Raw genomic sequence first — 16634 nt, 5'->3', positions numbered from 1 at the left:
GCAACCTTCCGATTACAAGGCGAACGCCCAACTCTTGAGCCAGAAAAGGATTTAGGTGTGCAAACATTGAAAATAAATGATTTTCAGTCCCCTCACACATTTACACATGAAGGGATAAAGTCCATCGCATCTGCAAACATTAATGAGTAAACTTTACAATGACCATGTCTTATGGGAGGAGACTGCAGGGGCTGCACTGTCATTACATTCAGGAATTAACAATGCTGTCTTACATAAGACGGGATTCATAAAAAGCTTACAGGTCAAAAAAAAGATCTTTGGGGAAGACTCACTGTCAGGGTTCAGGTCCAAAGAGACTTTTTCACAGGAGGATCTCATCTCAGGGAAGAGTATGATAAAACAGGTGATAATTGGGGTTGTGTGTGGTGCTGCCGTACTGACCGTAGGCATCCTAATTGGTCACTTTGGTATTGCCAAGAGCGGCACCTCTGCACCATCGTGGCTGAAAGATGTGGCCAAGGATGTGGATGAGAGCCTCATTGAGAAGTTCATGTCGGAGGTGGACAACATTCAGATTCAGGAAAATCTCAGGTCAGTTTCCTTATTTTTTAAACAATGTTATAAAATCTCACCAGCACCTCATTTAAAATCCAAAGAGTATAATTTAATACCATTACCATTCATTCAAGTATTTCAAAGGCTAAATTGCCATTGAAGTTTTATCTTTCATCTTCCTTCACAGGAGCCTGACAAAAGTGCCCCATATGGCTACCACAGCTGGAGATGAGGAGACTGTACAGATAATGCTTAAGAGATGGCAAGACCCTGAAACTGGACTAGACAAGGCCTGGAGAGAGGAGTACTGGGTCTACCTGTCCTTCCCTGACAAAAATAACCCTAATACAGTCACTGTAGGTGAGTGAAATGCTTGTGAAAAGCATGATGACAGAGGGAATGGTTACATTATCTTGGTCAAAGTAAACATTACAGTATAAGAAGGAATGGTTTAGTTAGCTTGTGCGGTATGATTAACTACAGTGAAAGCTGCTCCATCAGCATTCATAGGATTATTCCATGGAAGACAAAATCCTTTAAGTACTTTTACATTGTTACGTTTTGGTTATATTGTATTTTTTTTTTTCCATACATACGTATTTTGTCTTTTAAGAAAGTTCCATTCCATACTCAATCCAACATACCAAGAAAACTGGTATTAAGCGAAAACTATCCACTCTCTGTATTTAACACTCTTTCTAACACTGAGAAGCTCTTCAATCTGCAAGCGCCCTGATGTCTCACAAACAGACCTTTCACCATGACTTGTTAATTTCAGTGAGCCCAACCAATACGGTGCTGCACACAATAAGAGAAAAAGAAAAGCCTTACACTCCGGACCAAAGCAATCCTGAGGTGGTTCAGCCGTACGCAGCATACTCCCCTGCAGGACATGTAAAGGTAAAAAGCTACAGCCTTACGCATCAAGCACTAAATTTAACTTATAAATGCAAATCACTCAAAATAAAACTGAAGACACATCAATTATATTACATTTAAAATATCTGCTTTATTCTCATTAACCAAACATAGTTGACCAACAGCTTTCATCCTGTTTCTGAAATGGGACAATCTGGCAAAACAGTCCTCAAAGAAACCTCCGGTGTTTTATTGTGTGTTTGTGCACAAACACTGAAATATTCTGTGTCTATGGAACTCCTACACCATTTCTGACCATTAAATTACTGAAAGAATGATAAAATAATAAAATCACGTGATAGTCATAATTAGCTTACTTGTTGTAACCTTTGAGGCTGCACATTGTATGCTTACTGAAATACAGTCAGTATACTTTTAACTGTTGCAGCTACATGACTGAATATTCAAGAAAGATGTTTAAAAACCTCTGCTCTGAACAAGGATTAAGTTGCCGTGCAACAAAAGCTAACAGTGTTGGGTTTAGTTCACATAGAGTGTTTATGTGAAAACCTTAAAAACAAACAGGGAATGAGTATGTGACACAAATATTTCCAGGTGTAAAAGAGATGGGATTTACTTCTGACAAATATTATGGGAAAATTTAACATTGAATGGAAAAATAAATAAATGAATGAATATGCTACAATCACAGATTATTTTAGTGTCACACTTTTCAGTAAATTAGGCAATAGCGCTTGTTTATTGGTGCCATAAACTTCTCAACATCAACTTCAAGGCTAAAATGTCTTTCATAGACTTGCCAAGTACTGATAATTTCACGAGTTATGATGTAGACTGCGTTAGCAAAACGTCAAGAGCCAGTCTGTAAAGATTTGTATCACTGTCAAGCTTTCTCATGGCAGTAAAAAAAATGATACCCTGATTAGGAAAATAGACTGTTCTAGCCCGACTCACTTTATGAATGCAGAACACACAATAATAATAATAATAAAAACCTTTCCCCAGAGACAATACAAAATACATGCAGGCAAACGAACTCCAACTGAAGGTGGCAGCAAAATGCAAAGCAAAAGTAAAGTCAGGGGAAACTGAAGCAAAGTTAAGATAATAGTAAAACACTTGAATGCCAAGAGCTACATAAAGGTTCAAACAGGGACATACAGTGATTCTGTGAAGTACACAAACTGATTACTAACAACCAGATTGATACCAGATTGATATTGATGATAACAGTGTTCTGGACTATGAGCCAATGAGGGAAAGGCAGAGAATGACTAAGGGGTAAAAAAGACAAAGACAGGAAGCAAACTAGCAAAGATACAAAATGTAAGTGGCAAATAAAAGAGGAGCATTAACAGACCATTACATAAACATTAAATGTTTTAAAATTTGGTTACAGAAAGATTTAAATCACCTTTTCTTCATATCAGTTCACTTTTTTGAGTTTCTGTTGCTCACAGAGCGTTTCTATTTCTCATGGTTTTAGGGGAAATTGGTTTATGCCAATCAGGGGAAGCCAAGTGACTACAGCGAACTGAACAAGACAGTGGACCTCAGAGGAACTATTGCTATCACCAAATATGGTGGCACAGGAAGATCGGCTAAAGTGAGTTTCAGAATGCATCATTAAATCACCGATTTGTACATTTTAAGCCCAATTTTGTTTGGTTATAAGCAAAAACCATCAACTAAGCAACAGGGTTAATTCTTATTGCCACTAGTTACATGTTAGTTCAAACTCTTACTTTAACAAGTGGCATAATTGTTTTATCTAATCTACATAAACACTATTCTGTAGTCACAAACTTTTATATTAAGATACGCTGACATCACGTGAGCTAAAAAAAAAAAAGAAGATTACCGCCACACACTTCTAGTAAATTCTAACTTTATTAATATAGCACTTTTGCAGCTCAAATTCCTCTAGAGTGGACAGGTTTGATGACAACTGAAATGTAAATTATAAAAGAATAAAAGTGTAACCCAACAAATTACTGTTTACAAAATGCATTATGTGTCTCATCCAGGCCATCAATGCAGCACCATATGGCGTCGTTGGAGTGCTTGTCTATACAGATCCTTTGGACATGAACGATGGTCTCATGTCAGACGCCAATGAGACGTATCCTCACTCCTGGTACATGCCACCCAGTGGCGTGGAAAGAGGTTCCTACAACATTGACTTTGGAGACTTGCTGACACCTCACTTGGCTGCCAAAGGTTAACCATTGCACTTCTCCACACGCCAAAAAGATACACGCTATATAGCTTCAAACACATACACTATGGAAATTTAAATCATGTTTAATTCCTTTTTTATTATTTCAATTCTTAAATGTAATCATTTATTTTACAGAGGAAACATACAGAATCAATGCCACAGACATTACAGGCATTCCTCCTATTCCAACTCAACCAATCGGATTTGAGGACGCCTATCGATTGATCTGGTTTGTGACAAGATAGATCTGCATGTGTAACTGATACAGCCTAACAAAGGTGATGATTACTTTAATAATATATTTTTTCCATTGGTCATTTCAGTGAGTTGGGAGGAGAACCAGCTCCAGATGCATGGCAAGGAGGATTCAACTGTACCTACAATTTTGGTGGTCCAGGGTTCAAACCTACATCCAGTTTCACCAACAGGTAACCAACAGTATAAGTAAAAAGTTTTAAAAAGTAAAAAACCTTACAGACCTTTTCAACTTAACTATTTTTGAATAATTCAATTAGATAATTTAGAATCAGTGTAGTAAACATTTAATTGCCAGCCAACTTGATCATTTTTATTCACTATACAATTTCATGTCAGATGATTTACACTTGAATAACCAATTCCATTTATACAAATACATGTTTTTGGAGCAGCAGTTAAAGCCTCTTTGTCCCTTTTCTGTGTTGCCTTTCATGTCAGTGATGTAAAACTGGACATCTACAACTATGAAGAGGTGAAACCCTCCTCTAATGTAATGGGTTTTATCAGAGGAAGTGTGGAGCCAGGTGAGACCAAGGTTGGATCGGCAATTTAAGATCAGCTGTTTTGATGTTGTGATTATTTTGTGTAAGTGCTGTGTTTATATCCACAGACAGGTATGTGATATACGGCAACCACAGGGACAGTTGGGTTCATGGTGCGATAGATCCAAGCAGCGGCACATCAGTCATGCTGGAAATTACCAGGGTGCTGGGCAAGATGGTCAAACAGGGTGAGGAGGAGCTGGAATGAATGACTGTTTGTATAGAGTTCTCGATAAAGGCTGACCTCTGTGGCTCTCTATTGTAGGCACCTGGAGGCCTCGCAGGTCCATTATTTTTGGAAGCTGGGGAGCTGAGGAGTTTGGCCTTATTGGGTCTGCAGAATACACAGAGGTGATTTGCAATTTATCCACAAGACTACCCACAACTCCAAGCAATGTGTAAAATGGCCATCTGTGTTAAAGATATAAAGATATAAAGTGCACATTCTTCTACACTTGACCTCGTTCTTGTTTCTGCTCCAGCAATACTTTGCAGCACTCAGTGAACGAAGTGTTGCTTACATAAACGTGGACATTGCAGTATTTGGTAAGAAGCTCCACACTGCACCTGTACATCAGAAGTAAATTTAAATGTATTCCAATCAGCCAGTACGACACAAACAGCTAACAGGAAAAAAAAATGCTCCTGGAGTTTCTTAAGAAATGTTAAAAATATAAATCTAAATCTGATTCTTTTGCACATAGTCTGCATGAAATGAAACGCTGTGTTAACACACCTAAGATGAATTTATAGGTTTAATAGTGATGCTCTTGCAAAACAATTGTTGTCTTGCATTATTCAGCTAATGCTACTCTCGGAGCTTCAGGCATGCCATCAATGCAGAATGTCATCTTTAAAGCTTCAAAACAGGTGAGCCCTTTGACTAACTACTATCTAGACAAAACCAAGACTTTTACTGCTCAGAAGTGTGGTTTTTAGCTAATCTGGATCAATTAAGAATCAATGAGCTTATGTGATAGTGAGGCGCCAATACCGTTATTCACAAGAATCGTTACAGTTTCCTCATTTTGGTTAGATTTTAGTGAAACTTGAACCCAATAAGCATCTGATAGGTCTTCGTACTTGTAGGTATTGGTCCTATTTACAGGCACTTATCCATTTTTACAAAAATCTCTACCCGTCCTAGACTATTCTAGAGTATCTTTCCGACTTTACATTGCAATAGTCTGTCAATCAAGATGGATTATTTATCATATGAATTACTGACCTTTGTTTTCTAGGTTAAAGCACCTGGCCACGAAAAATCTGTGTATGACAACTGGTTACAGTACACAAACAAAACCAGCCCCACCCATGGATTAATTCCCAGGTAATAAACTGCAGCCATATCTTGTTAATCTTGCATTGAATCTTGGAAGAACAGTTGTCTAGGATTCTATTCAAAATCACTTTTCTCTATTTGAAAGTTTAAAAAAAAACAACAACAACTAGATATTATATTGACATCATAGATTTTATTCCGCATGTTTCAGGTATAAACATATTAGTTTTTTAAATTACCAGTGGCCACAGTAGTGTTAGCTGGTTCATTGTTAGAATGTAAAAGACTTGTAAAACACAATCTGAGCTTAAAACCTAATCAGAAGCAATTAAGATATGCAATTTGCATATTTTGTGTATTTACAATAATGTATGAGATACAGAATTTGATTTTTTGTTTAGTTTTATTGGTTCTATGTCATCATAATCATTTAAATGATCTAACAGACAGTTGGTTTGGTTGGCCAAGTCCTACTTTCTTTGTGATATGTATTTTAACAGAATTTTGCAGTGTTTTCATTATATATATTCATATTTAATTCTATCCCATGTCTCTCTGCTGAAATATCTCAGAATGTGCTCCCAATGTGATGTTTTCTATCTTCTTTCAACAGGATGGGATATCTGACAGGAGCAGGGAGTGATTATGCTCCCTTCAGCCATTATCTAGGAATCACCTCCATGGACATGTCATACACATATGACAAGGTACTAAAGATGTACGATTGCACGATTTGACACATAGACAGAATAATACTGCACAGTTTTGCTTTTAGAGCCTTTTTGTGCAGTCGCAGTAAATGTGCTTTAACTAGCGTGTACTGATTGTGTATTAAAAATAAGAATGATAGATACAGTTAAATGCTCTGGTCATTGAAGCCAGTTGTTCATTGTACATTTTAAACCAAAATAAGCTGCAAAAAGTGTTTTATTTTGGCATTCACATATATTAGGAGAAGGCAGGTGTTAACTGAGCTCATTAAGATAATATTGTAACTATTATTGTATATATATTTGTCTTCACACAGACTAAAACAAATGCTCGGATTTATCCTGCATATCACACAGCATATGACACTTTTGACTATGCTTCAAAGTACATTGATCCTGGTGAGAATTTTTTTTTTCCCCCTAGTAGTCTACTTCTTGCACAGTAAGTAGAATAAATGAATCGTTGTCTAACCCCTTTCCTGTCATAGTGCTATGACAGGAAAATATTTTGCCAGCAATGGAAGAAAAAGAAAAAGCGTTGCATTTCTCAAGAAAATATTTTCTGAGTTGTGGTTTTTCTGTTTTCAGATTTGATCACTGAAAATAAATAATTAGCTGAAAAGAATCAAATTATTCCTTTATAACATTAGCTCATACCTTCTCTTGTAGGCTTTGTCGGTCATCAAGCTGTAGCCAGGACTGCAGGAAATGTCCTGATCCGACTGGCTGATAGCTTGATCCTGCCATTAAACTGCGCTGACTATGCTGAAAGTCTGGAGGAATACCTCAGCACTGCTTTGAACCTATATGAGCAGAAACTTAAAACTATGAACATTTCAATGGGTAAGTACAGGAGATCTTTTGAGAGATGTGGGGGGAGGGGATCTTTTTGGAGCTAGGTAACACATCTTATACTTTAATGATACCCTCTGAAAGTGTCTTGTGCATCTGTGTTTTGTCTTGTATATCTATGTTCTACCCCAATAATCAAGTGTAATTAGAGAGAATAAAAGAATACAATCATCACTGGGTGACAGCAATCATCTGTATCTCGTTTCAGAACCCCTTAAACATGCAGTGACCAGCTTTCGTGCTGCAGTTTCTAATTTGGAGAAGGTGATTCAAAGTCCAGACCTGGCAAATGAAACGTAGGTGCACACATTACATACAGTATGTGCACAGTCATATCCACATCCATTCAAACAGAAATGAATACCAGCCCCCTTTGCTTTACCATGTCTTTTTCCTCAGGCCGCTTAAGGTTAGATGGATCAATGACCAACTCATGCTTCTGGATCGAGCTTTCTTGGACCCTCTGGCTTTCCCAGATAAATATGGATTTAGGTAAGAATGTGGCCCAGTGGATTGCGCAGAGATTTCTGTGGCTTTGGAAAATAATAAAATTATAGTGCCTAGTGGAGTCTTCTGTGTCATGCAGGACACAGTACACAATGAGAGAAGAAGGATTGTGGGGGTTAGTGAAGTCCCACTGTTAATATAACATGTTAATCAAGACATGATTACAATGGTTATGCCTACTATCTTAAATAGGACCAGGACAAGGCCTCAGGCCTTAAGTAACTTTTTAACCCTCACAAACAGCAAAAGTCTATGGAGCCACTGGAGCTGGCATAGTTGTTAATACCTATAGTGAAAGAAGTAACAGTGATACACAAACATGGAATGCAGTAGTACGGCATTTCTGGGGCAAGGAGCCATTGGGAGAAGCTAGTGAACAATATGCAGAAGGTAAACACATGGAATTAAGACAATGTGTTTTAACAGTACTAGTGATTTGAATATGGCAGTGCCAGTAGGTTAAATCTTGGCCGGCTGCTGTTACGCTCTGTTGATTGTTACATTTAGTAGTCTTTTGACAAGAGATACCAAGTGTAGTGAATTGTTTGTTTCATTGTAACTCAGAAACACATTTGATAACACTGTTGAGCTAATCTTTATTTTGTTGTGTGTTACACAGGCATGTTATCTGGGCCTCAAGCAGTGCTGGCAAACAAACCTTCCCAGGTCTAGCTGATGCCTATGCTAATGCTGAGTCATCAGGGCAGGCCAGCGACTGGGACAAAGTTCACTACCACCTGTCAGTATTAAGCCAAGCCATACTGGGTGCCGCCAGCACACTGACTGATGACATGCAGACTCAAACTTGGAGGAAGTAACTGCACTAACTCAGGAATTTAATCAAAATGCCAATGGCTTTAAGCAAGATTAAGTATACCAGCTGTTGTTAATAGAGGTTGGTTTTGTTTTTGATTACTTTATGCAGTCTTTCAGAAATGAATGAATAAAAATGGAGGAAAGAAAACTTGAAAGGCAAATGTGTTTGGGGCACTAGTCACCATGAGGCAGGAACATCTTATCAAAGGAGATTAGACCACAGTTTTAATTTTTCTCTTTTGGTTACAAATGCAAAGATGGTTTTGGTTTCTTTGGTAGAAAACTAGGTTTTGTATCCTATAAATGTATGATATAAATATTGTCTTTATTTTTCAAAAGAAAGCTTTGAGTCTTGAGCATATGGTGCCACTTTCCTCCCACACATTTGTCAGTAATATTTTCACAACAGTAACAGCTGAACATATGTAATGAGAATGTGCCAAGACTTTATTATTTGTTAAGCGCCCCACAAAGTTGTACCCCTGAACTTCTCAACTGTCTCACAATTAGGAAAAACAAACATACAGAATGCTGTATTGTAAACTGGATTTAAGGCCCATAAAGGAATGGTTAAAAAACTTCCATTGATGCTATTGGATGGTGTAATGGCACATGGAGCAATAAAATTTTACTCGGAAATACTGGTGCAAAGGTTTGTGTGATGAGTCCCTATCCCACGTGTGGGACTAATAAAGGTTATCTTATCTTATCTTATCTTATCAGCAACATAAGAATTATAAAGGATTTTATGGCAATCGGCATAAAATAAAAGATGATGATCTGAGTTTTAAAGAGGTTACATCATTTGTATGCAAGGTACAGCTGGAAAAGAAATTCTGAAGTTATCTATACGTGGTTTAGTTTGAATCGTACTGACAAGCTACAAGTCAATGAAAACCTGAGCACTTCATAGGCCTCCTGCCAGTGCCTATGGTGGAGCTGCAGTACTGACCCCTACCAGCAGGGGTCAAAAATACTTTGACACAAGTGTTGCAAACCCAGTGAAACAGGCTGAAGAGGTACTTTCACACGTTCTCCTTCAGGGATTCTTCCAGGAATTCATTCACAATGCAAAACTGAAACTGCAAATGTATTAAACAAGAAAGAAAATCAAAAAGAGTTTAGCCAAATTATAAAATCTGGTTAAAATTTAAACAGTGTTATTCACCCTCATTTAATCCATCCAATATGCTTTGTTGTAAGTTACACGGAGGTAAATCTAATTTGTCTGCTTTGTGATGTTTAAAGATGCATTCAAACCGATGTGGAAAAGAGGCAAGCTGCCTTTGAATGCCCCACATTAATTTTAATGTATTTATTGACACCGTAAGGAAGGATTAAAATCTCTGGAGATCTACCTTTGGCAGCCCATACCTTGGGAGAGGTAATAGGCAGTAGCAGTAGCACAAATAAACTCTTTAGGTGCAGACACTCAGTGTTTTCCTGAATAAGGTGTAGGATCACTGCATACTTTTTTCTCCTCTCCAAAATCTTCCCACACTATAACCAGTGTATTTCAGGAATGATTGCTTGTATTGTTGGTGTGATATATATAGAGGTTCTTCAGTATTTTTACCAGGGGAATACTTACAAGCCATGGATTTTTTTTTTTCCTTCAGTAGTGCTGTGTGAATAGCATTCACAGAGTTTGACATTCATATTTGCAGAGTTGCCCAGAACAGCAAAGGCAGTCTGTTTTTAGCCACTCAGCACATTACAGCTTGAAGAATTCTCTCATGCAGGATAGTAAACACTTTGCAAGCGTTGGATTCAGATGGATGAAATAACTATGCTCAGGCTTTGTTTTGCAACCTCTACTCAGCTGTTTCCCCGTATACTATATAGTATACGGGCATTCCCGGACATTTTTTTTGCTCAGAGAAATGCTCTTTTTCAGACCGCTCTTCATAAACCCTAGAGAGGGATCTGCCGGAAAGTTGAATACTTTCTGCAATGCCAGTTGAGAGTAAATATTGAACACCTGACATGCAGTGATAAATCCGACAGTATTATCTATGAGTGCAACCCCTTATTTAAACATCCCATTTGCATTGTGACTGATGAGGAAAACTACTTTTGATATAGTCTAAGGAGCTTGGAAAGAAAAGCGTCTGGACTTATTTAGTCCCTTTGAACCCTAGAACTGAAGAAGCTTCTCGGATGAGAGGTGAAACGTCTTCAAGCAACCTAAAGAAGTCCAGACGCTTTTCTTTCCAAGCTCAGACTACGATGACCTGGATGACTGAGAACCTTCACAGATACTTTTGATATAGACTATAGTTACATCCCGACCTTTAACCATTTCACATGGCAAAGTCAGTATGAGTGTGAACATCAGCCATAATGTTATAAAAACGAAGTGTCTTCGCAATGCCATTCAAACAAGGAGACGACGCTGGGGCTTTACTTGCCAGTCGCAGAGTTTATTATTTTAAATATACATAGACTATCCCGTTCTCATATTAAATACCCCACAACCCGTCCTCCCTCATTATTCCTCCCCTCCCTCACCCTCATTTCTCTGCTTTCTTTGTTCTGCCTCCAGAGAGAAAGCTTGTCTGGCTGAAAAACACACTCTACTTTGTGCAGCATATTGCTTATTAAGACATTTGCGAAAACATAAATTAAAAAAAACAAAAAAACAAAACTACAGCTTGTCTTCCCCCCCCCAATTTCTGCTCCAACATCTGACTGCAGAGAACAGTATCTAAACAGGAGGAAATTAAAAAAAAAAAAAAAGAAAAGAAAACAGCACAGTGTCCCTCAGTCTGGCTACATACAATGAAGTGGATTCCCAAGTTTTAGTTTTTTCATTGGTTTTTTTTGTTTGTTTTTTTTAAACTCGCATGTATACACAGTGGTCTGTACCGTGACAGATAGACAAAAACAAAACAAAAAAAAGAGAATTCCTTTCTTCAACAAATGTCCTGAGTTTGGTCAGATCATGTCGCCGTGTTGTTGTCATGTCGTGTTGTACATGAGACATCCAATCAAAGTGGCCGATTCAATTTCAGCCCTTGCTTTCACTAGTGTTTGTGTCTCTGTTCATCTCCTCTCTGCTCCTCAGAAGGTAAATAACACTCACGATCAGGGGATGGGACTGTTGTTTACGGCTTTTTTTTCTTCCTTTTTTAAAATTGCTGTTACAATTATTGGTCCAATGAGGCAGTTGGAGCTGCAGGCAGAGTGAAGGACAGTGTGATACGGCACTAGAGGAAAATTCAGGTGTTTAAGTCACAAGGCATGCATGTTAACACTGAACTCAGAGTCACCACCAGAAGTGTTTCTGCTGTTATGCTTGTATCATGTCCCGGGCATGAGTCTTGTCAGTCTGTTTTGGTGTGTGTTTGTGTGTCTGCGTCAGTGTTTGTGCATTTTTTTTTTTACTTTTTTCTTTTAAACAGATTAAGGTCCTGGAAAAGTCCTGCTTTTAATACCATCCATGCTAGACTACCCTGACACCAAGATTTCATCTTTTCAGCAACTGAAGGTGCAAAGAAACCCATGCTTGTTCCTGTGACATTTTCGATCTGCATGTGGGCTCTCAGTGGAGAATAAATGCATAAAAAGCAGGTCTTTTCCAAATACCAACACTGTGACATATGTGCACATGTGTCTTCTGTGCTTCTGGTATTTCTCATGAGTCTTTTCAAAATTTTATATCCAATATTCTAGAAGTCACTTTCCCCTCTCCTCTTTAGGAAGCACACGAGGGACTGCGTTGGCATTACGGAACGTCAAAAGGTCAAGGTGGGATCACACACGGGGGGAGTATTTGGGGTTTCTTGGCACCTCGGTGAAAGATTTCAGCTCATATGGGATCCCCGTGTCCACTTCGATGGATTTGCGGGAGAATAGCAGCCGGATATCGTTGTGCAAGTATATCTTTCCAGATTTGGAGCTCTGGAATCTAAGAAAAATCAGACCAAAAACAGAGGTTGGCAAAACAAATACATTCCACTTGAGCCAAGAATATGACTAAAAGCACAAAAAAGGTTGCAAAACTTTTAAATATTCAATGAAAAATTTATATAACACAAAGTTTTATTAATGTTTTAGTATATAGACGTTTCAACTAAGCTTTTAAAGTCACGTGATAATGGAGCATTTTAGCCTTTTCTGGCATAAAAAGTAAAAAAAACAAAGCAAAACACATAAAACCTTAGTTGTACCTGAGATGTATAAGGTAGCAGAGAATCTTCTTCCTATCTAGCATTCCACTTCCTGGAGACGCCTCGCCTTTTCCCTCAGCTCCCTCCTCTACTGGCACCAAGAAGATGCGGTGTCGCAGGAACGTCATATGATTAACAGGCATGTCATTAAAGTTGTAGGTCACCAGGAACATCTTCACCACAGTTTTGTTGGGATTAAATAAGGTCTGAGGACACAACAGGAATAGATGAGATAGCTCAGCATGATTTAAATTCAATGGCTTAGCTATAATAATTACAGATATGTGACCCTTAAAAGTATAAACATGACCAAAATGTCTCTCATATATATATATATATATATATATATATATATATATATATATATATATATATATATATATATATATATATATATATATATATATATATATATATATATATATATATATATATATATATATATATATATATATATATATATATATATATATATTTTTTTTTTTTTTATTAAGAATGACATAAAATTACCACTTGGATGGTCCCTGCTTTGGGTATGCTGTATCCTTTCTTTCCAAGGGGTTCGAGGGATATTACCCCCTGTGAGAAAAAAAGAGACACAGAATACATATCCTCAGTCACTGCAATGATGAAATAATCTGTAACATTTTAATACTTAAAACCTACACGAAGACTATGCGCCATGAAATAAAATGTAGGTGGCAGCGCAGCAGTATGACAGCAGTAGTTTTCCATTTCTGTTCCAAAACACAGATGAAATCTGCATATCTGTATTGATAACACATGTAAAACCAAAAAAAAGGAAATTCAGAAATGAAGTTGATGAACTCTAAAACTACTGCAGCAGAGTGCAGTTGTAAAGGCAGCTGCATGGAAAGTCAAATTAAGAGTTCAAAGAAGTGAATCAAAGGAGGCCTGACCTTCACTATACACCGCAGATCAAAGTAGAAATGAGGAATTAATCTAAAAGTGAAACAGCTGCTTTTCCATTTTTCCAGCAGGATTAAAGCACATCAGGGCTTCCTCATAACACTGCTAAAATGCTTTCTTGGCATATGCAATAAATGTACATTATTTCCCGATGAACTGAAGAACAGCATCGTAGCATATGCACAGAAAGACATTTTCCACATCTGCTTGTGAAGAGGCAAATCAACATCAATCAGACACGTGCATTGTTTTGGTAGTTCTGATCTCTAAATTGGGTTTATTTTTTTCCCCAACCAACAAACCACAGCAAACATTTCGTTTATCTTTTTTTCTTTCCTGACTAAGGATATACACAACAACATAAAAACATAGCACAACACACACACAAACACACTGACCAGGAAGGGTGAGGGTGCGCTGTGCTCCGAGATGTCATAGTATGTAACCTGCACAGGCAGGGTGACGTGCTGTGGGCAGTAGGAGCCGCTGGCACCGATCTCTGCTGTGAAGCCTTCAATTCGGCCTGAGGGGGAGAATCGCCCCTTCAGTATGGACTCCTGGGAAGCACAACAGAAGGTGAAATGGGTTGTAGACTTAGAGAGTCTATTAAAACTGTAAATGTCAATTTGACTCACGAGTCAAACTGGGTGGTGAATCAGATAAACCCATGACTGTGAAATCCATAAAGATCCACATTTCTTTTGTTTATTTTAATTGAAACCAAAGCTCAGTTGGACAGTGTTAAAATATGCATCTGATTACCAGCAACACTGTGAGCATAAAACTGTGAAATAGCAATATTTATTTATTTATTTGTCTGTTTAATTAACAAATGAAACTCTTAAGATTGAGAATCCATTTCTCATCATTGACAATTAAATGTAGAGGCTGTAGTGAAAAACAAAAGTAACATCTTGACAGTGCTCTCATGAGAACACCTGTCATCGTAAACCAGCTTCTATCCTTGTTTCAACTGCCTAATTGGCCAAGTCCTCTTACATGCAGACAATCAAACAGTTAAAAAAAAAAAGTGTCAATAATAAATCACAACTGTCTAAACAGAACCCTATACAGATTACAAAATGCAAATGATCACCGTATTAGGTGCATCAGTACGAAAAAATCCACTGTCAGAGCATAATTAAAATAAATCTGTCATTGCAGTCGTGGTAAAACTACTTTCTTCTGGTTTATTATTAATTCCAGCTCATGTTGGATTTAATTAAAGAACAAATTATTATATGTATTTTTTTTAAAGATCACATTTTCCTTCCACCAAAGTTGTCAAACATGACCTTCGGGCTGTGACTGCAGGTTGTCGGGTTTATATTATGTGGATTTTGCATTTTTGAAAGCTTTAGCCTGTCAAGGCTGAGAAACTTGGCTCCAGTCTAAGGGGGATTCAGGAAAAACTGTTTTGGCAGAGAGCCACACTTTTAAAATGGCCATGCCCTGCAGAGGCTACAGCATGTGGACTTGTCCTCCAAAATGCTCCTTAAAACTACACATGTTTTTTAAAAAACAAAACCAAAAAAAACCCCTGTGGTACAAACACTTTCCCCCAAGTTGTGTAGATGAATGGGGAGAAGGAAAAAAAAAATCACTAAAATTCTTGTTTTGTTTTTCCAAATGGCTTTGAGTTGGAATTACAGGTTACAATTTGTACTGAATTACATTACAATGCAAAAATGTACCTTAAAGGTTTCTCCAAGTGTATGCTGCCAAAGAAGAACCAAGATTATCCCCATCTCCATGTGGGACACATTACATTACATTACTAGTTAAAGGAGACCTAATATGTTTCAGCTTGGTTTTTGTCATACATACTACTACACTGGTGGATAATAAACATGGCTAAAGTGTACGCTCAAGGAATTCCTTTAAGACAAATGTTCTGAGTGTTCTTTATGCTCATTTTCAGAAAAAGGTTTTCTACTCTTGGCTGTGTAGTATGTCAATAAGTGCAAATATCTTTAATATGGTCATCTTAGGCACAGCAGCCTCCTCCCATAAGAAGCTCAAGTCTTCTGTTTGTGAAAGGCAAGCAGTAAGAATAAATGGTTTAAATGGAGGACACTTTCTAAGTGAGAAGAGCTAAAACTGTTGCTGTCAGATAGAGAATGAGCTGACAGGATGCATGAAGATAAGATAATGGGGACCTATTATAACAATCATAACTGGTCCTTGTTAATGTTTTGCTTTTGCTGCAAGTAATAAAATAGAATTCGCACCTCAAAGTTGCCGAGCAGGGATCTGCTGATGGACGATGTAGGCCCACTGGAACGTGTGGAACGGCCGGTGTCTGTGTGACTGCTGCTGCGCAGCTGCCGACTGAATATGACCATAAACACACACACACACAAAAGAGACCGGTGGTTAGTGGTTAAGATTACACTAATTTAGTCTTAACCAATATGTCACATGCCTCTGAGTGTGCCTGAATATTCGAGTACAGGCACAAACCCTTTAATTTAAAAAACAACAGAAGACCTGCTCTAACTCCCACTTCCTTTCCCAATGTTGATTTTGGTGAAGTCAGTATGACATTGGCTGAGAGTTTTTATAGATAAGTGTGCGCATGTGTGTAGGTGGGTGAAAACAGTTAATAGAGTCTTCAGACCAAATGTGAATAGCGCTGTGCATTTACAAAGTCTATTCAGAGATGCCGACTGACACAAATTTGCATCAGACATTTTGAATAGAGGGAAATATCCATCAGTGCAAGTTCCAAATACTGTGAAAGACTTTCTGCTCAGTTTTAGCCATAGACTGTGGATTCTCCTGGCAATCAGAAATGGGCCTAAACCTTATTACAGTTTTTGGGCAACTGCAGCTGTATGATTCTACTTTGGGACGGTGAGGAGAGGCCTTGGAGCAAAGTGAGCCAAACTGCAGGACTCTTACGCACAAACATTTGTGGATTTACAAAAATATTTTATTTCACGTTCA

At 37.9% G+C, this 16634-nt stretch overlaps 2 protein-coding genes across 4 annotated transcripts in view; one reads left to right on the top strand and one right to left on the bottom strand.

The window, feature by feature from the left end:
- The first annotated feature begins 142 nt into the window (after nt 1–142).
- On the top strand, nt 143–9229 carry naaladl1 (N-acetylated alpha-linked acidic dipeptidase like 1). Its single transcript, XM_085368636.1, has 19 exons — nt 143–552; nt 704–876; nt 1295–1416; nt 2882–3001; nt 3423–3615; nt 3752–3845; nt 3940–4044; nt 4313–4398; nt 4485–4604; nt 4682–4767; nt 4899–4962; nt 5219–5286; nt 5658–5746; nt 6312–6405; nt 6726–6807; nt 7078–7251; nt 7469–7556; nt 7660–7752; nt 8387–9229. Exons 1-19 carry the CDS (start codon nt 143–145, stop codon nt 8583–8585), a joined length of 2460 nt encoding a protein of 819 aa, XP_085224762.1. The 3' UTR covers nt 8586–9229.
- A 1769-nt stretch (nt 9230–10998) lies between these two features.
- atosb (atos homolog b) overlaps nt 10999–16634 on the bottom strand; it is a 29812-nt gene continuing 24176 nt past the window's right edge. For all 3 annotated transcript variants that reach the window (XM_085367468.1, XM_085367467.1, XM_085367466.1), the window contains 5 exons: nt 15917–16016; nt 14084–14242; nt 13266–13334; nt 12756–12961; nt 10999–12493 (listed from right to left, as the gene is read on the bottom strand). In XM_085367468.1, coding sequence (XP_085223594.1) covers nt 12340–12493; nt 12756–12961; nt 13266–13334; nt 14084–14242; nt 15917–16016 — 688 coding nt within the window. In that variant the 3' untranslated portion in view covers nt 10999–12339. The remainder of the gene's footprint in view (nt 12494–12755; nt 12962–13265; nt 13335–14083; nt 14243–15916; nt 16017–16634) is intronic.

The sequence above is a fragment of the Diplotaxodon limnothrissa genome, linkage group LG12 (genome assembly GCF_057381915.1).
Source record: "Diplotaxodon limnothrissa isolate DT_005_m linkage group LG12, D_limnothrissa_male_GT1.1, whole genome shotgun sequence".
NCBI classification, from domain to species: Eukaryota; Metazoa; Chordata; class Actinopteri; order Cichliformes; family Cichlidae; genus Diplotaxodon; species Diplotaxodon limnothrissa.
The sequence above is the reverse complement of the archived record's forward strand: the minus strand, read 5'-3'. Positions and strand labels throughout refer to the sequence as shown.